Genomic DNA, 23,021 nt, shown 5'->3' with positions numbered 1-23,021 from the left:
CCGACTGAGCCACCCTGGCAGCCCTGTGGAGTAGGTTCTTGATTTGGGGTTAGGTGCTCTATGTTAGGTCATTTAGAGTCTGTCTTTCGTTAGCTTTTGTCAGTTTGTTAACACTTGACTGGGAATTTGATTCATCATGTAGCCGGTGAGAGCTCAGTGTCAGGGCTTGGCATCCTTCCTCTCACCTTCTGAAATGCATCCTTTCAAATGGGCGCTCATCGTGGGGCGCCTGGGTGGCTCAGTTGGTTAAGCGGTTGCCTTGAGCTCAGGTCATGATCCAGCATCCTGGGATCAAGTCCCGCATCGGGCTCCTTGCTTGGCGGGGAGCCTGCTTCTCCCTCTGCCTCTGCTGCCACTCTGCCTGCCTGTGCTCTCTCTCTCTCTCAATCTCTCTGACAAATAAATGAATAAAATCGTAAAAAAAAAAAAAAAAAAAGACAACAAACCCAAGTATTTAAATAAAAATGGGGCGCTCATCTGAGACCCCAAAAGAAGCCTCCCAACCCCTAGCTGCCATCATGCAGCCTGTCTAAAGCAGTAAAGGATATTTGCCCTGGGAGTTCTTAAAGCATGTCTGCAGAACAAACATGCATCCCTGCTACACAGTCAAAATAGTTTACTGATTGGACCCTAAACTTTCTATAGTAAAAAGACCCAGAATTTGTACTGTAAGACATTAAAGCCAAGGACTCCACAAGTGGTCTATAAAACAATATTGCTTTAAGTGCAATATTTAAGTGTAAAAGTTTTTTTTTTTGTAATTCAGCAAGAAAGTGGGGGTGAGAATGGATTTTAATTCACCAGAATCCAGGTTTTGCTACTTAGGAAGGGAAGACATAACAAAGCATAAACATTTCCTGAATATGTGTTGTGGGCCAGGTACTCTCTTAAATGACTCCCACTCAGATGGGGTCCTGATACTCAGAGAAGTAGAGTGACTTGTCCAAATTCATAGAACTATTTACTGAAGTTTGAACTTTAGATATTTTGGCCCTTTTTTTGTTTGTTTGTTTAAGCTGTGCCTCCCCTCCCCCTTGGCCTTGACATCATAAATTCATTCTTTGCTGGGACCAGGGAAGTTGTGTAGCCTGGGGAGTGAGCTGCCAAGGAAGGATGATGGAAAGCCCTGTCTTCCCAAATCATGAACTTCCTATTTAGTGGCTCGTTTACGTCACTAGAAAGGGTAAGTGAAGAATGGCAGCTCAAAGAAAGCCACGCTAGTGTATCAACTAGAAAGTCAACTTTTATCTAGAGGAAAGTGGATTCTCCTCCAATTTATATACCAAGTGGACAACAGGAGAGAGTCCTAAAGGGCCAGAGGGTTAGTTAATAGGCTGTTCAGAAGGCCACAGGGAGTGTAATCCGTAAGCTTTACCTGAGCCTAACTCCACGGAGAGAGACTGTCCCGTTACAGGGCACCTGGAGACCCACATCCTGGCACAGAGGGACAGGTGTCATTTATAGTCAAGGCACTCAACTCCCTAAACTCCGTAAGTACCCTATTTTTCTTGCCTGAGTGTGACCTCTTCAGTGTTTAGCTGAAGGAGCATATGATCCATCTCAAATTGAAATCCCCAAGGTGTGAGGCTGGCAGGCTAACTTTATAATTTAATCAAACCCGGAACTTTTTAGGGAAGCTGTAACCCACACAGCAGTAAAGACCCTAAGAATTTGCGGGAGTGACGTGGGGTGGGTACCCAGAGAAGCTCAGAGTCCATCCAGGATTTACTAGAAAGCACTATTTAGAGAGAAAGCCGAGAATCCAGGGCGTGGCTCAGGATCAGAGCGCGGCGTAAACCGGAGGCCACGCTTAAATGCAGATTCCTCGGCCCTACTTCGGACTGCAGAGGCTCTGAGGTCGGGCTCCTCAGGTGAATGTGATGCCACCGGCCCACGTAGGAATATTTGGGAACCACCGATGGGCTGCCGGTCCGTTATCAAGTTTGCAGAGAAAGAGTAAGACAAGACCTTATAGAGACCGTTGTGAGCCTCTTGCAGGAGAGAGTACAAAAGACTAGCTTTGGGGACGTCCTCTGGTTCAGAGGGTCCGGCGGCCTCAAAGGGTCCGGAAGGCAGTTTACTCAGGCGCAGCAGGCAGAGGAGCGGGCGGAGGTGGGAAAACACCATCGAGATCAGCAGTCGGGGAGGAGCGAGAGCCGACTCAGTGCTGGCTTCTAAGCACACCCGTGCAGAGGTTCCTAGAGCCGAGCCCGAAGCCCGGCGACCCGATTACCGCTTTCCTCCCGGCGTACACCACCTTCGCCGGGGGCGGGGGGAGGAAGAGCAGGTCGACGCCGTGACGTCACTGGCCGGGGCGCCGGGGGAAGTGACGTAGAGGCGGTGCGGCCTGAGCAGTGCTCTCGGGATGCGCGCTGCCATGTCGGCTCTGACGCGCCTGGCGCCTTTCGTTCGCGCTGGAGGCCGGTTGTTCAGAGGCCCCGGCTCGCGGGCGGCTGGAGGCAGTGGAGTTCGTCAGTGAGTGTTGGCTGGGGGAGGGTCCTCCTCTGCTTCTCACGGAAAACGCAGGTCTCCGGGACGCCTTCACCTTGACAGCGGGCGCCTGGGGCGGGCCGGGTACCTGCCCCGACCTCCGCCCCGAGGCATGCTGGGACTTGGAGTCCGGCTCCGCGACCTCGAGGCAGGAGTGGGGTTTGGGGCTGGGTGGTGGGCTCGCTTGGCGGGTTTTAAACTGTGTCTCGGGCCACTCCGGCCGCAGGGGAGCCTGTCGTCGGGAAATCCAGTTGATCGTAGAGGAAAGCTGGAGCTCATTGGGAAGCGAGAGCGGGAGATGGGGATGAGAGGGCGTTCCGGCGGAGGAAGGAACTCGTACCTGTTTCCAAGCGGCAGGTGCGAGGCAAGGAGTGGCACGGAGGTGCCGCGGGAGACCTCTGTATTATTTGTTAAAGCGCTCACCACAAAATCGAGCGGAAGGTATGGAGAGTTCCCATAACCCCCTGCCTCACAAGTGCGTAGCCTCCCCCATTATCAACATTCCCCAAGAGAGTGTAGAATTGATTGACACATTATCGGCAAAATCCCGGAGTTTGTATTAGGGCTCACTCTTGCAACACCAGAATTGAGAGGGAGCAAAAGAGGAGTCACCTGTGAAGTAGCCCAAAAATTTCGACTGGAGAGCATAGTGCCGGGATGCCAAGGGAGGGCTCATCCGCCAAAAACAAATAGGTAGTGCAGAGAGATTCAGTAAGAGCACGATGGACAGTAGAACGCTGAATTTTTACAGGTGATGTTCCAGGCCCCTTAGATCATCATCTACATTTTTTTCGAAGAGGCAGTGCAGGGTCGCGTTAAAAGCAGGATTCTGGCCCCAAACTGCCTCAATTCAAATTTCACCTTTGCCACACTCTAGCTCTTTCGCCTTGGAGAAGTTTCTTGATGATCTCTAATTGCCTCCCTTTTCTCACCCCCACGATGGGGATTATAATGTCAATTTCCAGGGAGCTGAGTGAATGACAGTTCTGTAAGGTATTTTAAGACGGCTGCTGCTGATGGGGCGCCTGGGTGGCTCAGTGGGTTGGGCCTCTGCCTTTGGCTCAGGTCATGATCTCGGGGTCCTGGGATCGAGCCCCGCCTCCGGCTCTCTGCTCAGTGGGGAGCATGCTTTCACCTCTCTCTCTGCCTGCCTCTCTGCCTACTTGTGATTCCTCTCTCTCTCTCTCTCTCTCTCTCTCAAATAAATAAATAAATAATCTTAAAAAAAAAAAAAAAAAAAGACAGCTGCTACTGTCTAGTAAGGACCTTACCAGTATTAGCTGTTGTTACTAGGAAATGGAGACTCCAGAAGATTAAAGGAGTGACTTGCTTAAAGTCACATGTCTCTCAAAGCTGTGGAGCTGCGACAAGTTTGAGGTGGAAAGAAGGAAAAGGTCTGTGTGACCTACACAAAGACAGTGATGGAGAGCTCCCAGCCATAGCCCTTCACCTTGCGTGGAAAATCTGGGGAGTGCCTCTCTTCACTGAGGTGTTGTTACTTCTGTAACACACCTTATTTTTATCACACACAGTTGTGTGATAATAAAGTGCATAAGTATGGAGCATCTTCTGGATGCCGGGGGCCTTTCCAGGTTGTAGGGATGGAGCAGAATACAAGAGAGGTAAGGGAGCTTCCATCCTGGGGAGGACACAAGTAGAAGAGAACACGTGAAGGTACTGTTAAGAAATAAAGCAGGGGATTAATGTAGAGAGTGCCTGGGATGGGGGTGGATGGGGGTGGATGGGGTCTTGTACTTAGGATGATGTGGCAGTGCAGGCCTGATAGTGATTTGAACTAGGACCTCAGTGGTCCGTCAGCCAAACAAAGATAGACACTGCAAGTGTTGAGGCTCTGACTGCTGATGATGGACAGGCCAGCCAGTGAGAGTGGAATGGGCTGAGTAGAGGGAGCCTGAGGTCACGGGGAGGGATCGGGGCAGGTTAGTGACAGGCCTGTGGAGATTTTTTTTTTTTTTTAAGATTTTATTTATTTATTTGACAGAGACAGCCGGGGAGGGAACACAAATGGGGAGTGGAAGAGGGAGAAGCAGGCTTCCCGCTGACTGGGGAGCCAGATGTGGGGCTCGATCCCAGGACCCCGGAATCACGACCCGAGCCAAAGGCAGACGCCTAATGACTGAGCCACCCCTGTGCCCCTCAAATAAATATATGTGGTCACTATTTTTAAAAAAAGGTAACATATTACTCAGCCATTCAAAAAAAGTCTTGCTGGTGGCAGCCACATGGATGGAGCTGGACAGTGTTATGCTAAACAAAATAAGTCAGAGAAAAACACGATTTCACTCATAAGTGGAATTTAAGAAAACAAATCAGCAAAGGATGGGGGGGAAAGAGGCAAATGAAGAAACAGACTCTTAACTTTGGAGAACACGCTGATGGTTACCAGAGGGGAGGTGGTGGGGGGTGGGTGACACAGGTGATGGGGATTAAGGGGGACATTTGCTGTGACGAGCACCAGGTGCTGTGTGGAAGTGTTGAGTCATTCTGTTGTGCACTTGAAATGAATACTACACTATATTGTAACTAACTGGAATTTAAATGAAAACTTTAAAAAAACCACATACAACCCCCCTCCACATACATACATATGAAAAAGTAAAAACCATCTCTTACACCATCCATAGCTAATTATCAATATTTTATGTAGAGCCTTCCAAATAAAAGTGGTAATATATTGAATAAATATTTAACATAAAAATGAAACTATCATTTCAGTGTGGTACCATGCTGATGGCAATTCTAATTAAGAACTGTGTCTTTGGTTCATAAAATGAAAAAATAATTAGTATTGTTTATTTATAGGCAATATATAAGAGCTTAGGCTTTGCCTCCAAATAATACCCCAGTGTTTTCATTTGTAAACATTAAGAACCATAGGATCTGTCTCCTAGGGTTATGGAAATAAATGATAATGCATATAAAATGCTTCATCTAGTGTCCGGCACATGGTAAACACTCAGTAAATGATAACTGTTCATAACCTTTAAGAGCAGGACGGGCTAATAAAAAGGGTAGGACGTAATATGTATCAGGGACCATAGATGTGTTTGTGTTCACAGATCTACAGTACATTTGGGAGAAATGACAGTGCAGTTTTAGTAGTTTTTGCTGCACAAAAGAGCCCATTTTACAAGCTGTTCTTACCTGAAATGAATTTTTTTAAAAAAAGATTTTATTTATTTATTGACAGAGACACAGCGAGAGGGAACACAAGCAGAGGGAGTGGGAGAGGGAGAAGCAGGCTTCCCACTGAGCAGGGAGCCCGATATGGGGTTCTATCCCCATGTGGGGCTCCATCCCAGGAACCTGAGATGAAGGCAGATGCTTAATTGAGCCACCCAGGTGCCCCCTGAAATGAAATTTGTGAATACATTTCTGTGGGAATTCTCTTTAAACTGTGTATTTTTGTATAGTAGAATATGTATAGCTGCTAAAGAGAACTTGACAGTAATGCCATTAAGTATGAATTATATTACTTTAGATTCGATCAATAATAATTATAATCTAACTGAATAAAGTGACTGCAGACCTCATGGATTGTGTCCCACAATTTGTCAACAGAATCTAAATGAAGAAAAAAAAAAAACCAAAACCAGAAAAAGTTGTTCATACTTAACTTTTTAAGGTTCTTTGTTTTGTTCAGAACTATTAGCTTATTAAAAAGGATTTGCTGGTGTGCCTGGCTGCCTCAGTCGGTGGAGCATGCGAATTTTGATCTCTGTCAGGGTTATGAGTTCGAGCCCCACATTGGGTGTAAAGATTGCTAAAAAAAAACAAACAACAAACTTACCAAAAAAGATTTGATGAATCCTCTTTTCCATATAATATTCTTTATATTAATAAGGACGGGGATGCCTGGGTGGCTCAGTTGCTTAAGCAGCTGCCTTTGGCTCAGGTTATGATCCCAGCGTCCTGGGATCGACTCCCACATCGGGCTCCGTGCTCTGCAGGGAGCCTGCTTCTCCCTCTTCCTCTGCCTGCCTCTGCCTGCCTGTGCTCTATCTTTCTGGCAAATAAATAAATAAAATCTTTAAAATTAAATAAATAAATTAAGACTGTAATAGAGCAGAGGACATAATTTGCCTTTGAAATAGATATGGCTAAACAAAACAAGATCAATTTCCTGATTTGTTTTTCTGGATAAGCTAAGTGACTGACTACTGCAGCTTCACATCCCTTAATTGAAACTTTGGGGCCAGTACCCCATTATTAACATGTTCCTATTTCTGCTGTAAAATCCATGAATATTCACTAAGGGGAAATAATCGTATCTCATCCATGCAGGCCAGTTTTTGCTGCCAAACGAATTTAAAAGCAGGCTTATGAAAGACGAGCTTCGAGGGATTATGGAGCTCTGTCATCCTCTACTTTGTGGAGGAGATGAGAAACGCTAGATTTGGTTTCTAGATGGAACTCAAAAGTTTTGGATGACTTCAGACTTGGAAGACTTCAGACTTGGAAGTTGCATGACGTTTTGTTCTGTCTCGTAGTGCCGGAGGTGGTGTGCATATCGAGCCACGGTATAGACAGTTTCCCCAGCTCACCAAGTCCCAGGTGATCCAGGCCGAGATATTCAGTGGGACCATGTGGTTCTGGATTCTCTGGCGTTTTTGGCATGACTCAGATGCTGTGCTGGTAAGTGCAGGGGAGTAATTCTAATATACTGATGGAGTATTATAACTACTTGGATTATTACTAAATAGTAATAGCTTAGCTTCCCCCCCCCCCTTCCTGTTTGTAGACTTTTTCTATCTAGATAACATCCCTTTACTATGTTGTCTTTGTGTGTGTGCAGGAATCCTGTTACTTGATGAACTACATAACCTCTGACCTTCCCCACTCACAGACGCGTGTGTAGGTAGTCCATCTCTTACGGTTTCTGTTAGGTTACCGTATTTGGAAGGAAGACTAGAAACGAATTGTTTTACTTTCTGAACAAGGGCTTCAGCAGTGGGTTAAGTTTCACACTTAAATTTCTTTAAATGCTGAATGTCATCTAGTCTGTCCAGAGGCCCAGGGCAGCCAAATTTGGGTGGGAGTGATGTGGGCCAACTTGTCCCAAGGAGAGAAGGTAGCTAGTGATAACTTTCTGACGCGTCATCAGCCTTGACTAAGCTTTCATGACTTTTACCCAGACGCTGTTCTCTAGGAAAGTATGCCTTTAAGCCATCGAAATCTGTGCTTGCTGACCCAGCTAGGACAGGAAAAGAATCTTCAGCGTCTACATCTTAGACACCTCATTTCTCTTACAACTTCTCTGTGCCCTTGTCACCCAGTAGAGAGCTGCTCAGTGTCTGTGAATTGGCAGCACGTAGTCACCCTTAGCTCGCCGTAGGTCAGCTGTCAGGAGGCCATGTGGCCGCTTGGCCTGAGACGATGATGCGGCCAGACGCGTCCTAGATCAGGACTGGAGCTGCATGCACCCGCCGGCGCCGCCCAGGTCTCGCCTAGGCCGGCAGCAGTGACAGGACACTCTGAGACGTTCTGTCTTACTGGGGCTTCAACACGTTGTCGAGATGTGGGAGCTCTTTGAAATCTCTTGTCTCCCTTCCTCCATCATAAACACCCACTGACATCCTGGCTCAGGCTGGTGGTCCCACAGCAGCCTTCTAAAGTTCAGGCTGCAGCCCGTGTGAGCAGATCGGAGAACAGCTGGACCATCGCATGGTTCAGAGTAGTCGAATTTGTTCTGTAGCAGGTCAAGGGCTGTGTGTGTGACAGCCTTACCATATATATATATATATATATATTTTTTTTTTTTTTCATTGTATGGAATATAGATTCTTTACTTTTTTTTTTAATGGTTGTCACCAGGGTCACTTTGCGTATCCAGATCCTTCCCAGTGGACAGATGAAGAACTGGGTATCCTCCCTGATGATGAAGACTGAGCTCTCTGCAAACAGGTGTGCCCCAAACTCCTTTTTAAAGTCATTTATCTTGTGTCGATAAAAATGTTTGACTTTATCATGGTCTTGAAGACAGTACATTTTTCTAAAAGCACAAGGGACAGTTAACTATACACTGTCTAATTTCTGCCTTTTTAGTGTTTTTGTATCTGCTGTCTCTTCCCATCCCTTTCTTTTGGTCTCCTCTTCCTTTTCTCTATTTGTTATTAAAAAATTCTCTTCCTGAGTTTTGTTACAATTTAGGTTCCTGATCAAAGACTTTTTTAAAAAAATTCCTTCCCTCTTAAGATTTTATTTATTGGGTGCCTGGGTGGCTCAGTGGGTGAAGCCTCTGCCTTCAGCTCAGGTCATGATCCCAGGGTCCTGGGATTAAGGCCCACACTGGGCTCCCTGTTCAGCGGGAAGCCTGCTTCTCCCTCTCCCACTCCTCCTGCTTATGTTCCCTCTCTTGCTGTGTTTCTATCAGATAAATAAATAAAATCTTAAAAAAAACAACAAAAACCTGTTTAAAAAAAAAGTTCCAGCATATGGGTATGTTATGGTATGGAATTGTGTGGAAATTAACCCTAAACAGTAAAAGGTTATGGCCCTTTCATTTTTCCAAATTAGGAATCAGAGTTTTTGTTCCTTCCAAAGGGAGGTACTAGGAGTAGGTACTTGAAAAAGGAGTCCCATTTTCCACAAACCCCTCAGGAGTTAAGACATTCTCACATGATGTGTTTTTAAATTAATCATCGCTCATAAGTAATTGTCATCTCTCAAAATGACTTGGAAATTGTTTTATTTATTTATTTTTGGGAATTATGTTAAAGGCTAGGAAACATTAAATAAAAAAGTGTTCCTATTACATCATATTATTGGTATTGTTATTATAATTTTCATTAGAAGTAACTTATTGACATGAAAATTACAGTAGTTTTGGGGTATGTAGGGAGCAGGGAAATAGAAAAAAATGTCACCAAAGAGCAGACAGTTAAGCTGTGTTACCACTTGTTTTGTGTCTCTGGATTTACTCTGGGTCAGTCAGAGGTCCCAGTCCTTCCGGGACCCTGCTTCCCCGGGGAACATGTCTGCCGGCACTAACCTCTCCTCTTCCTGTGGATCTCCCAGTATTCTCCCACACAGCCATTTCTTATTTTATTTTATTTTCAAAGATTTTATTTATTTATTTGACAGAGAGATCACAAGTAGGCAGAGAGGCAGGCAGAGAGAGAGAAGGGAGGAGGCTCCCTGCTGAGCAGAGAGCCCGATGTGGGGCTCGATCCCAGGACCCTGAGATCACGACCTGAGCTGAAGGCAGAGGTTTTAACCCTCTGAGCCACCCAGGTGCCCCCCATTTCTTATTTTAAAGATGAGACTGTAGGGGCATCTCGGTGGCTCAGTGGGTGAAAGCCTTTGCCTTCAGCTCAGGTCATGATCTCAGGGGACCTGGGATCAGGCTCTCTGCTGCTTCCCCCTCTCTCTCTGCCTGCCTCTCTGCCTACTTGTGATCTCTGTCTGTCAAATAAATAAATAAAATCTTAAAAAAAAAAAAAAGATGAGAGTGTAAACCCTTCGAGAAAGCGAGGTGACTTTGCTTCTCAGGAAGACCCCTCAGACAGTCCATGTTCAGCGAGTGCTTGAAAAATTGAATGAACCAAAATGATGAAATTGAATTACTGAAAATTAAAGTACTTAAAGCTTTCTACTTTTGTTTCCCTACAGGAGCCAGGTGAGAATTCCAACCGTTTATGGACATCATATTGTACATGAAAGTTGTAAAATTAAAGTGTTTTGGTCAACAGTAAGGAACAGAGTTCTGAGTGTTTCTCATAATGACCTCTGCCCTTTCTGGATTATTTCCTGTGCTTCCAGCTGCTGTCCTGACTGGTTCCAGGCCCTTTCAGGGTCCTCTTGGGCCCTCCCCAGTGTAGACAGATACTCGCTCCACTTACAGTGAAGCAGTTGAGGCCGAAGGCCGTGAAGTCACTCTGCCTGTGGGTCACACACGGATGAGTGGCGACATTAGGTCTGACCCTATGCCTGACTGCAGTGCCAGAATGCCCTCCTCCTAGTGCGTGTTTTAGTGATGTGTATGTTGACAGTGTGGAAACTTGCTGTGTCTTTATGGCCGGCGTCGTCATGCCGTGATTGACACACGCTAGAGGTCTGGGCAGTCTCTTCTGCATTAATGTATCTCTCGTGGGCTGGGCGTTGTGCCAAGTGGCCTTTAGTGGACATAAGGCGCATGTCTAACTAGGATTTCTTTGGGCTGGAGGAATGGGAGGTATGGGTGAAATAGGATATTCCCCTTTTATCTTTTCTTTCTTTCTTTTTTTTTTTTTTAAGATTTTATTCATTTATTTATTTGACCCACAGAGAAAGATCACAAGTAGGCAGAGAGAGAGGGGAAAGCAGGCTCCCTGCTGAGAAGAGCCCGATGTGGGGCTCAATCCCAGGACCCTGAAGATCATGACCTGAGCCAAAGGCAGAGGCTTTAACCCACTGAGCCACTCAGGCACCCCCTATATACTGTATATACTGTATTCTTAAAGCTAGAGAAAAAAAATTAAAATCCTGAGAAACAGGAAATACATTTATAGGACTGTATTTATTGAGAACAGTCACGTATAAGTGGACTAGCACAGTTCAAACCGTGTTCAAGGGTCAGCTGTGCAGCTGACAGGAAAATGAAGTGGAAGAGGGTCCCAAAGAGACCGGTACGTCTGATTGGCGGTTACATACAGTTGAACAGAGGAAACTCTAGGCTTACTGTGGTCCAGGCACTGTGGTAAAAACTTTGCATGTGTTAATTCTTCTTTTTTTTTTTTAGATGTTTTTTATTTATCCATTTGACAGAGAGCACAAGCAGGCAGAGAGAGAGGAAGGGAAGCAGGCTCCCTGCTGAGCAGAGAGCCTGATGTGGGACTTGATCCCATGACCCCAGGATCATGACCTGAGCCAAAGGACATGCCCAACCGACTGACTGAGCCACCCAGGCGTCCCGCATGCGTTCTTATATATAAGAGCACATTCTTTCCGTTTTACAGATAAGGACACTGAACTATAGCCAGGTGACTTGCCCAGGGTCATACGGGGGGTGCTGAGGCTCAGGTCCTGGCTGGCTGGCTGTAGGCGGAGTCAGATTATCGGAGAGTCAGTCCAGCATATGTAATTTTGATCATAACCTGCTCACAGATCATTTCACACCGTGACCTAGAGTACACGCCCGTGTGAGTGTGGAATCCAGAAGTTGTGTGAAACCGCACGTACCTGTGACACTGCTTTCTCTTATTCCGGCCTGTGTACAGAGTGGTTGCTCGAGGCTGATTCTGCTACCTGCCGCTGGGACGCAGCCTTCCGTCTGCAGAACCGGCCCAGAGCTTTTAGCTTCCTGATTTGTAAAAGGGATTCGATTAAATGTGTTGGCACACAAAGCCCTTAGAACCACATCTGCTATGAAGGAAATAATTCTAAATGGAAGCAACTGCTCTTTCTAGACCACCGGGTCTAAGCCAAGTTTATGGTGACCCCTGAATCCCAGGCTGACTTGTGTCCAAAGCCCCGAGAAGCCTGTGTACAGATACTCCAGCAGTGGCAGGGCCGGCACGGAGGGACTCTTGTGCTCCCAGGGAGTCAGGGTGTGGCCCTCACAAATGGAAAGGCAGGTGGCGAAGAAATGACTGATGGCATCAAATCAAGTGTCAAATTTTAACACAGATTTCTAACCATTAGTTTCCTATGGAACCTCGAGTGCAAATAACAGGGGAGGCACCGTGTGGGGAACCCCTGGTTGTGTGCGTGTTACAAGAAGGTAGCGGGATCAGCTCCGTTCCGCCTGCCCAAGGACTAGTCCATGCAAGAGGCCAACCTGATTGCCTGCTGCCATCACCACATCGGAAGCGTCAGTGTGGCCACAGCAAGGAGTGGAGGAAACCCAGGCGGCCTGAGCTACCGCCGACTTGCCTCAGCAGCCAGGCCTCTGCCTTCTATCCCCTGCCCAGGAGGGGCTTTGCCCAAATGGCCAAGACAGCAGAGGCCAGTGGAGGAGACCTGGCACAACACCCATTTCTTTCCAAATTTTGTTACAGCCATTACAACTATAACAACCGTATCTTTATTTAAGTGTATATATATAAATAAAATACATAGTTTATATATAATAAACCCATATGTTAGAGGCCACGGCACGGTTGGAGTCAAGGACCAAACCAGGCCCTGACTTGTGTCTCCTTCAAAGTCTGGACACCTTGACAAGGTTAAGGACGGGAAAGTTGAGTGCACTGAGAAAGGGTCTGTGCTGTGTCGTGCGCTCGCCTACGTGACTTCCCACACACTCTCCCTGCAGTAGGGAACAATGTGGCCAGGGTCCTGAGTTCTTAGCCCTTGTTGTTCTGTCCCTCCCAAGATCCACTCCCTGGTTGATTGTCTTGCTAATGGCTTTAGCCGAAACTACCTGGCATCACGAGGTTTGCTTGTAGTTAATGTAAACTTGGTCATCTGACTATGTACTGATGTAATGCTCTTTCTATTCTGGTCTGCCTTATAAGTGCTTGTAAGATGTGGAGTGAATTTGGCACTGTCGGACATCACCTTCAGTGTCCCTCCTGCCATCATCTCTTTGTCTCGTAACTTTTTTCATCATCCTCTTAGCCCCCAGGGTTACCCTGGTCGATTCGTCGTGCTGGCCGAGACACCCACAGCACATACTACTGCTGTTGGAAACAGGTCCTGAGTCTTGGCTACGTGAACCTAGGGGAGTCATCCCTGGGGAATCCTAGTCAGTAACTGACGGTGAAGGGACTTGGACCAGAATATCCTTAAAGATTCCTTCTGCACTAACATTTTATGAGCCTTGGAGAACTATATAACCCACACATCAGGTCCAATGGTCACGGCCCCTGGTAAAATTTCAGAACTAGTAAGATAGAGTGTTTTATAATAAAATTTTATCACGGTAACCAAAAGCATTCATCTTCTGGACTAAATTTTAAGGAAAACCTTGTGGAGTAATAAATTCTTAAAAAATAAGGCCCCAATCGTGTATGAACTTTATTTTAAAAAGAGTTTCTTTAAAAAAAAGCTTGTATAATGTATTACAGAATTACATTTTTTACATGAGAAATCTATAGTTCAGAGAAAATTCTTGCCTCCACAGAACTTGATGATGAGTTGGAGGGGCATGAAGGCCAGAAACCAGGTGCCTCAAATCATGTGCCATCCTGAAGACTTTTCTGTTCCTTCCTATAGTTCTTGGACATAAGGTTTCCTGGTGAAGCTTGAAAATGGTTTACTTCTTGGGGTGCCTGGGTGGCTCAAATGGTTAAGCGGGTGCCTTTGGCTCAGGTCATGATCCCAAGGTCCTGGGATCGAGCTCTGAATCGGTTTCCTTGCTCAGCTGGGAGCCTGCTTCTCTCTCTCCCTCTGCTTCCTGCTTTACCTACTTGTGCTCTATCAAATAAATAAAATCTAAAATAAGATGAAATGGTTTACTTCTCTTCTGGTAACAGCCCCGTTACCTGACATAGCTTGAAGTTATTCTAGGTGCTTTCAAACTCGAGGTCATGAAATCACGTGCACAAAATCAACTCACTGGGGTAACCAGCATTGTTTAAAAAAAAAAAAAGTGTAAAACACAATGCAGTTTCAAATCTATCTATCTATCTATATCTGTGTACATTCTGTGTTCCCACAGAAAATGTATTGGAAATTTGTGTCCAAAAAAAAAAAAAAATTGAAAGACCATTTTCAGGGGAACTTCTCCAGTTAGACTCTCTCTCTCTCTCTTTTTTTTTTTTTTTTTTAAAGATTTTATTTATTTGACAGAGACAGTGAGAGAGGGTAACACAGGCTGGGGAGGTGGGAGAGGCAGAGGGACGCTTCCTGCTGAGCAGGGAGCAGGAAGCAGGCCTTGATCCTACAGGACCTGAGCTGAAGGCAGAGGCTAACGGAGCCACCCAGGGGCCCCTCCAGACTAGACTCTGAACTTTAATGACTCAGTTACTGCACACACTTCAACAGAGCCACTGCAGGGGAGCAGTCAGGTCCCAGTGTCCAACACTGGACAGAGGCTGTCCCCACCACGGGAGTACAGCTGGTACCAGGTAGCAGGTGTTTACCTGGACCAATTGCTACAAATAAGTTTTCATACAAATAACTTCTACCCACCCAGCCATAACTGACATGAAAAAAAAAGCACATTTCTCAGTCTCTGTATTGCCTGGAAGAACTGTCAGAACCAGTGTGATAGTAATAGAAAAAGAATCTTGATAAAGACTTCTCCATGCAGTCAATCTTTATTATAGCAGTATTCGCATATTCACATCAAGTACATAGAACTTTTTGCCTTTTATATAATACAGAGTTTTTAAATAACTTTACACAGAAATAAATCTCTTCAATCTGAATTTCAGTTTTTTTTTTTAAATTCTCCATGCTTTCTATCCAAACTGAACAATATTTTCCATTGTACAAATTTACATGAGAAAAACTCCAAAGTACAAATGAAGGGACCTGAGCAGGAAAGAACCAAAGTATCAAGAAGTGGGTATGGGGAATTAAAAAAAAAAAAAAAAGATTCAAGCAAACATTGAGGATTAAGGGACAACAGGGAGACATCATCCATTTGACTGAAAATAAATGTCTTTTTTTATGAATTGAAAAATAAGCTTTAAAAATAGTTACTCCATTGTAATTTTTGCAAAGCAGGTATAAAGAGGTCTCTGGACAATTTAAAAGTCCCCATTTTTTTTTTTCACTGGGCACACCCCAGACTCTATGAGAACCTTTTCAATGCTTGAGTGGAACTGAAGTGGACTAAACCCAAACCTTTGGCAGCAAGAGAGAGAGGAATGTGTATGCGAATCGCCCGTTAGGTTTGGAGTGGGAAACCAGGAGCCATTAATTCACTGCGGTTAAAACACAAAGGATTTCCCTTTCAAGAGTTGTCCTCAAACCAAGAAGTAAATGAAAAGGGGGGTGTTTTCCTTTTTCTTGGTTTAAACCAAAGAGCAATCCTAAATACTGAACCAGGATTCAAAGGGACACAGGTTGAGGAACGGTCAAATTTCAATCCCCGATCAGCTTTGTGCTCCTAAGAAAGCCACTGCTGAGGGAGGAAAGGGTCAGAGGGTACAATCAACAAATGAGATCACCATAAAAACATACCACTGTGATAAGAGTCCTTTAAATCCGGCAATATCACGAAGGCCAAATCAAGACCATAACCTGGGGCATGGCCAAAGGAAGCGCAGAGGAGCCAATGAACGCGTTTCCAAATGAAAGAGGGAAAGGGGGGAGCACACACACAGACACAGACACCCACACACGCGCACTCCATATGTAAACTAATACAACATGAAGATAAATAAGACATAAAGGTTAGCCACTTATGTCGGTAATTAACATGATAAAAAGGCATTATATGTTTACATAGCTGGTTTTAATCAGCTATGGAACATACACAAATGTATTAGGAAGGAATTTTTTTTTTTTTAACTGTTCACAGCTTAGAATAAAAAGCACACTTATTGCACTCTTACATTTTATTTCAGATAATTATAGTTTATTTCCCACTGTCACATCAATTTCCCCCTAGCCCCAGACTTCCGCCCACACCCTCCCACCTCCCATTTTGGTCCACTTTCTCTACATTTGTGCCTACTCTGTGAGCTTTGTTGCTTACGCTAGTCTGAAGTTTCTTCCACCAAGATACATGTGGGTTAAAAAAAGGCTTAACACACAAATGCAACACAGAATACTTTTCAACACAAAACTGGTACTAAGCAACTTACAATCCCCCATCCCCACCCCTGTAAACGGAGCCCTTCCCTGCTGCATCTCTTTAGCCAACTTCCTTCCCAGTTCCCTACACACCGTGAGGACAGCTAGCTGATCAGGAGTGCGGGACAGGGAGCTCAGCCTGCCTGAGACCAGCAGATGGTTCGCACAAGTCTTGTTTTTGATACTAACACAAATAAACAGATTATAGTTGTTTGCCAAGAGTACATCAATCTACAGAATTCTTAAAAAACAAACTCCTCAAACTCAAACACACACACACACACACACACACACACACACACACACACACACAAAGATACACTGGCTGTGTCCTCACACACAACTGGTTATATCACTGTAATTAGTCAAAACAGAATTTTGTTAAATAAAATTATATATTTTAATAAAATTAAACATTTTAATAAAACTAATTTAGTAATTAATAAAACTAACAGTTGGGTAAAGGGAGTCAAAGGGTAAAAAAAATTAAATTAAAAAAGGACTAAAAATTAACAGCTTGAGTTGTGGATGTTGAAATAAAAGATCTACATAATCACTTTGAGGTGAGGACGAACCATCCGTATGCACGTTAAAGCACTGTTAACCTTACTTTCTAAGATTTAAGATCTTAAGATAAAATCTTAAGATTTTAAAATTTTAAGACTTAACGATTCTGTCCTCCTTTACCTTAAAAATCCTGATAGAAACCATTAATTACCCTTTCCACCACTGGCAAAATTTAGGACTAAATTTCAACTTCATTGTCTTTGCCTGAACAGAAGTGAAAATAAGCTATCTGAAAACAACAAAGAGCTTACTCTCTAGTGTGCTGATAAAACAAAAATCTTACCAGTGTTTTCAATTCTACCAGAGCTAGCAATACACTGGCCCCTTCATTCTCCTCTGGTCAATAAATGAATCAGGCAGAGATGCCGCTGTCCTCCTAGGGTGTGCACCAACCTATGGGCGTCAGCAATACAACGCAGAAAAACATGTAGAGAACTTGCTGAAGACAGTACCCTGCCCTTCCCTGGGGTGGCAAGAAATGCCAACGAGATACAAAAAGCACACCATGGTGTGTGTTCAGGTCACACCCACCAGCCACGTCATTAACATTCCAATGCCCCACCCCCAAAGGGGCCCCAGAGACCACATCTGGTCTCCAGAGTACCCTGAACCAGCATTAGCAGGACAGCCCCACTTATTTTGTAAACACGTCCTGGGAGGCAAGTTTACATTTTAGACTCTGAAAAAAATCACTGTTGAGTTTCGCAGCAGTACTCTTGATAAAATCCAATTCTGTCCTCTACATTAGTTTCTTCCTTCTCACTCTTTAAGAAGTATTTGCTGCCCAGCATATAGTACTTCTGACCCCCCAAACTACAGCAATTCTTTAAAATGTCTGTCAAACATTTCTATTATATAAAAATTCCATGCTTTGAAGAACCTATTGGAGTAGAAAAAGTTTCTCTAGAAATGTCACTGAACTGTAATTTTCAACCTAGTTGCTCTATGTGATAAATATATCTGACTCTACTAGGGATTGTGTGCTTTAAAAAAATAATTTTGTTCACTGAAAATTTACTTGTGTGTTTTCTCATTTTTTTTTAAATGTAATTTTGGCTATAAACCCTTTAGTGCATTTGTCTCTGCAGTCTAAATTGCACTCTAAAAAATATTAACACAGCTGAGTTGGACCAGAGTGGCTGCTCTCTTTGCAAATCACTGATTTCTGCTAAAATTTAAGCTTTTTTTTTTTTTTTTTATTGCATGTTGAAGGCACAGTAAAGATCATTTGGCAAATTGTCAAGGTATTCTTCTAGAGCCTCGCCTATACATGTCAATGTCTGACCTGTAAATGATTTGCTGTTTACGCTCACAGTAAACTTTCCATGTCAGGTTACTTTTTTTTTTTTTTTTTTTAAATAGCCTAATGGTTGTAATTCGCTAGTCCGAAGGTGCAGATTTTCTAGCGCTAACAATGCCAACTTGGACAAAGAAGAGAATCACGTGCCATCATCCTACCCTCTTAGCTGGGCAGGCCCTCGATGGGAGTGTCTGTGCACGTGATGGAGCTACAACTAACTCATCAGGAAGATGGTCCTGCCAAGCCTACTGAAGACTAAAATTCTATCACTGTTAGTGAACTGTTACCGTAACTACTTAATTTCATGCAGCTGACTTAAGGTGAAGATTCTGAAACGTACCCCAAACCAGATGCTGGCACCACTTGCAACAACATTCAGAAACTCAGAGCACTTCGGCACTACTGCTGAAATGCATGATGCCCTTTAAGACAAAATAAGAGGGCTCAAGTACAAGTACACATCAAAGTTAACATCTTAAATCCTCTTCATGTTCTAGTGCTCCTGACTTTTCATATTTTAAAATAATTAACTATTCATTACCTCATTCTGAGGAGGTAGTATTTTGAAGAGGTCACCTGAACCCTGCAATGTGCTTCCAACTAAAGCCAGATGGGGTTGGCACAAGGCTGGGGAGCGAGCGCACAGGAGGGGTAGGTGAGGTCCTGGGAGCAGGGGCAGCAGCTCCAGCACCGGCTGCTGACCGAAAGAGAACACCGGGTGCCGAGAGAGCTAGGACCGCACCGGAGGAGAATCTGGGAAGTATTTACAGAGTTTCCGGTGGACAGAGCTGAAGTCCTGATTGCCTCTTTATAACTGTAATGCTCTTCCTCTCCCAATACCAACATACGTATAACATATAACAGGTATGTTATATGGCATTTTATCTTTTAGGCTGCCCCAGTATATCCTACAAGATTGTTAAGTGCAAGCAGGGACTGGATGATCAGGAACCAGAATTGACAGCTAGTCAGAATCTTCTTTTAAGGTGCACAGAAGTACAAATGAGCACACTGGATTTTCTATTCACAATCTCTTTTATAAACTACTTTTTGGTCCATGTTATTTCAGTGGCAAAAGTACTAGACCGTAAACTGATGACAAAAAAGCCCACTGGGAATACTACGTATTTTGAGACAATCTTTTATGTCTGCTCTCAAATTTTTCAGAAGGCTTTACCTCTTCTTACCCAAAAGAAAATACACTATAGAAGGCACCGCAGCCACTTTAAGGAAAAGACAGGGAACTCCAACCTTACAGGATCATCCGCGAAGCAGCCGCACACTATCTGTACAAATGATTCATAAAGTGCTTTGCACAAACAAGGAGTTCTTCCTTGTACCTTCTAGGAGCTCAAGTCTGTCTGTAGTCTAAGCATCAAAAAGTAAGAGGAAACCCCTTGATCATGTCATTGTAAACTAGAGAAAAAACTATTTAATGGAGAAAAGGGATGAGAAATACAAGAATTTTATTTTTATTTTTTAAGGGCTCTATAAAAATCTCCGAAGAAGACCCTGAGCCTGGCTTCTGACTGGGCACAGCTTCATTTGAGACCAAGTCTGCTCCCCCTTTTCAAGTGAGAAAGCAACCTAAAGAGGCTGGAAGTGGACAGTGTGTGGCCCTTCTGGCACTACGCCTCCTCCTCACTGGCACCCGTGCGGTCTCCTGCCCCCTCCACCCCGCCCCGGGCGGCCCCCGACAGTAGGCGCCAGCTACTCTGCAGGGTCCGCCTCCTGCTCAAACCGAGCTCTCTCCAATCTCGGCAAGGGGAACACAAAAGCCAGTTGAAAAGCATGTCTGGGCATGTATTTAAAAAGAAAAATGACGCTTTTAAAAGAGAAGCAGCATTAAGCACACAAGATGCTCTTCAATCAGTATGAATCTTCACAATTTCTGAATTTTGTAAGACGCTGCTATGTTCTCACGGGACTTCAGAACACACTGGTTTTCAAACTCATTAACTTCAGGGTATTTTCCATTTTACGAGGACAACCTCTCCCAGGGCTTTGGAATTTTCAGTAGGCCTTCCTCTGAATACAGGTATTTTAGCAAAAAGCATGTAATGGCAGTGAGCGTAAGAGGCTGACAGACAGTGGGATCAATTACAATCTGAAATCTTTAAATAACAGCTTCGAATTCCCTGATTTATTTTATGGGCCCTAATTTCTTTACGATCTTGGCTACATAGCTTGGTTGGGCTAAGTATATTTGATTTGATTTACATTCCTAAATCCTGGCAAGAGATGCTAAGCCTCATGATAAGGGAGGTATTTGTCATTAATACGTCCAGAGTCACTTTGTCGCTACTGCAATTTATGCCACCCTTTAGTCAAGGCCAAAGGAAGCTACGACTGGGTTCTATCTTCCACTTAGGCAAAGATAAAGAATGATGTTTCTAATACCACAGCAACTCTTTCTATAGAAACAACTGATGTTAGGCTTCACGCACCTTCCCTTGGTCCCAATACACCTAAAATTTCTCTATTCTCTACCTGGGGAACTCAGCTGCCAAATTACCCAACCTTTTGAAGACCAGGCTTGGGAAAAAAGGAAGAAGGAGAATGAATGGAGACACCACCATTTTTATTTTAGGTTGCACGTTCTAGATAAGAGACTGGAAAGAGGATGGAGGATGGAGTGTAGAGGAAGTTGGAGGAAAACACGAGATATTAGCAAAGATGTTAGTGTGGATCCAGCAAGTACCATTAATTTAAAAATTATAAATATCTGTCATTATGCTAAGACTCCCCATATTTAGGTAGAGAAAAGGATAATGATCTTTCTTTAAAAGTTGTTTATATAACAAAAATACAATTTTCCAGGATATATAATTCTGGTGGGAAGTATTCTTTTATTCCAATTCAATTAAATCTGAAAATTATTTTCTTTTTAATAAAAATATAATAGAAGAAAACTCAGAAATTAAGACTTGTACCTTACATTTAAATTACATAAATGTCTCACACATTCAAAACTGTTATCAAGCAGTTTTGTAGGCTCTGAATCAGATACTGCCATGGCATTTTGTGCCCTGGACAAAGTAGCCACGTAAGTACTTGATGACTGGAAGAGCTTAGGAGGAAGATATCAACTGTATTTTCCTGAGAACTTGCTACATTGTGGAGGAAAAAAAAAAATCCCCACCACTTGTCTTCATTGCTGGACCCAGTGAGAAAGGCAGGCAATGTGTGCCAGCGCTTTCCAGCCTGCTCGGTTAGGCAGACACCCTCAGTGAGCAAGGAGACAAAGACCAGAAACCCAGTAGGTCAGGAAAAAGATGCAGCATTCCCTTTTCCGCTACACCAAATCGTATCTCCTCCTTGCCTCTCATTCTCCATTTAAATAAAAGAGCTTCACTTGATAGAAATTGGTCAAAGACTGGACATGCACCACACAGAAAGGCCATGCTGCATTTTTGTTCCATCCCTCAGAAATGAACCGGTGGTGACTAGGGAAAAGAGCTCCACGACAAAATCCCAGAACAGGAAAGAGAACGATGCTTGGCGATTACAGCTGCCCCATCAGGTGACCAGCCACGCACTGATCTGGCGGTTAGAAGGGCAGAGCTGACTGGCAGGCTCTCCACAGCCAATCTCCCAAGCTGTAGCAGCAGTTTCTTTCCATCATGCCTGACCGTCAAAAGGTCAGAACTCAGGCTCTCTCCTCTTCCTTCCTGGGAGTGGGCAGACTTGTATGCACGTGGTATTTGTGTTGAAGAAGAAACACTGGCAGCAGAGAATTCTGGTTCCTAAAACATTCTTCCCTCTTTTGGTGGATGGGAAATTCCATTCTGTTCCACACCAGCTTATGCATTGAAAATTCTGTATCTTTAAAAAAAGATTTGAGGAACAGAACTGTGTTTTGATGTTAACAAATTGTACGAACACAAGACTTAAGAAATAAGAGGAGATGTTGCCATGATGGTGTGGCTACTTGAAGGCTGCAAATTCTCCTGTAGAGGGAGGACAAGAGCTAATTTTAAAAAAGTTATCTCAAAATAACCTAGAGACCTAGACAAGCCTCACTGAAACCTCACTGAAAGGTGACTCGCTATTATTACAAATCTAGTGACACCATCACTAATTTAAATGCAAAAATGGCTGAAATACATAATTTATAATATGTAGAATATGCTTCGGTTCTATCAATTAAATATCGAGTCTGCAGGTAATTTCCCAGTTGGATTTTACATGCTATGCTGAAAACCATTCCAATGAACAAAATTTCTCAAAAACAGATTATAAAATAGTAAGGTTGATTTGAATACTTTCCCCCCAGTTATCAACTCATTTCCATTATTATAATGCCACTAACAGAAAGGAAGAAGCAGGAATTATCCCCTATTTGCAGAAGATAAAATTAAGAGGTCAAATGATTTGTCCACATCACACATTTGATTGAAGGAAAGAAAATCTAGACTATCCATTTTCTAGTTCATTTCCCCTTTCAGACCACCAAACAATTACATGGGGGTATGTGTCATTGAACTTTCCTAAATTTGAGGGCTTTGTGCCATTATGTTTCACCCAGCATTTTGTTCACATCTTCTACTTGTGACTATGGGCTGGTTCCTTCCCTTACATGCACTCCAGGGCACAAAATTTCTGGGGGTTGGTTCGTAACCGACGACTATCAGAATATAGCCGGCCTGAACATTCACCTTCCGTAATAAGAGTCTGTGATGTGGGTCCAGTCACTGATGTGAACAGACTTTCATCTAGGAGTGACCTGTCCACTCTCTGCCAGTGGAGTCCAACTGACTACTAGAGGACACTGGTGTGTCCCAACAAACAACAGATTGCTAATGACGGGCTGACTGAACCCTCAGATCACAGGCTGATTATCTTAGTAACTATCTGAACGCCTGCTACCTGCCCGGTGCCTCACTGCATGCTTTATATATATTTGCATCTAAGCCTCATCGTAACCGTAAGGCAGGTACTATTACTTCTCTCAATTTATGGAGGAGCAAGCTGG

The 23,021-nt window shown here is 43.9% G+C and overlaps 3 protein-coding genes across 7 annotated transcripts in view; 1 reads left to right on the top strand and 2 right to left on the bottom strand.

Annotated features, from left to right (window-relative positions):
• DENND2A (DENN domain containing 2A) overlaps window positions 1–2,554 on the bottom strand; it is a 133,679-nt gene extending 131,125 nt beyond the window's left edge. Inside the window, exon 1 of one of the 2 annotated variants that reach the window (XM_082693882.1) lies at window positions 1,376–2,554. The gene's annotated coding sequence lies outside the window, so the exon portion shown is untranslated. The remainder of the gene's footprint in view (window positions 1–1,375) is intronic. The other variant, XM_082693883.1, reaches the window with a different exon arrangement.
• NDUFB2 (NADH:ubiquinone oxidoreductase subunit B2) lies at window positions 2,320–10,205 on the top strand. The gene is made up of 4 exons (XM_082693971.1): window positions 2,320–2,475; window positions 7,002–7,146; window positions 8,326–8,415; window positions 10,123–10,205. Exons 1-3 carry the CDS (start codon window positions 2,366–2,368, stop codon window positions 8,398–8,400), a joined length of 330 nt encoding a protein of 109 aa, XP_082550097.1. The 5' UTR covers window positions 2,320–2,365; the 3' UTR covers window positions 8,401–8,415; window positions 10,123–10,205.
• A 4,472-nt stretch (window positions 10,206–14,677) lies between these two features.
• BRAF (B-Raf proto-oncogene, serine/threonine kinase) overlaps window positions 14,678–23,021 on the bottom strand; it is a 185,489-nt gene continuing 177,145 nt past the window's right edge. For all 4 annotated transcript variants that reach the window (XM_082693894.1, XM_082693892.1, XM_082693895.1 and 1 more), the window contains one exon: window positions 14,678–21,996. In XM_082693894.1, the coding sequence (XP_082550020.1) occupies window positions 21,974–21,996 (23 nt within the window). In that variant the 3' untranslated portion in view covers window positions 14,678–21,973. The remainder of the gene's footprint in view (window positions 21,997–23,021) is intronic.

Source organism: Mustela nivalis, assembly GCF_964662115.1.
Source record: "Mustela nivalis genome assembly, chromosome: 12".
In the NCBI taxonomy this organism is placed as follows: domain Eukaryota; kingdom Metazoa; phylum Chordata; class Mammalia; order Carnivora; family Mustelidae; genus Mustela; species Mustela nivalis.
Note: the sequence above shows the minus strand (reverse complement) of the source record. Positions and strands in the feature narration are given on the sequence as shown.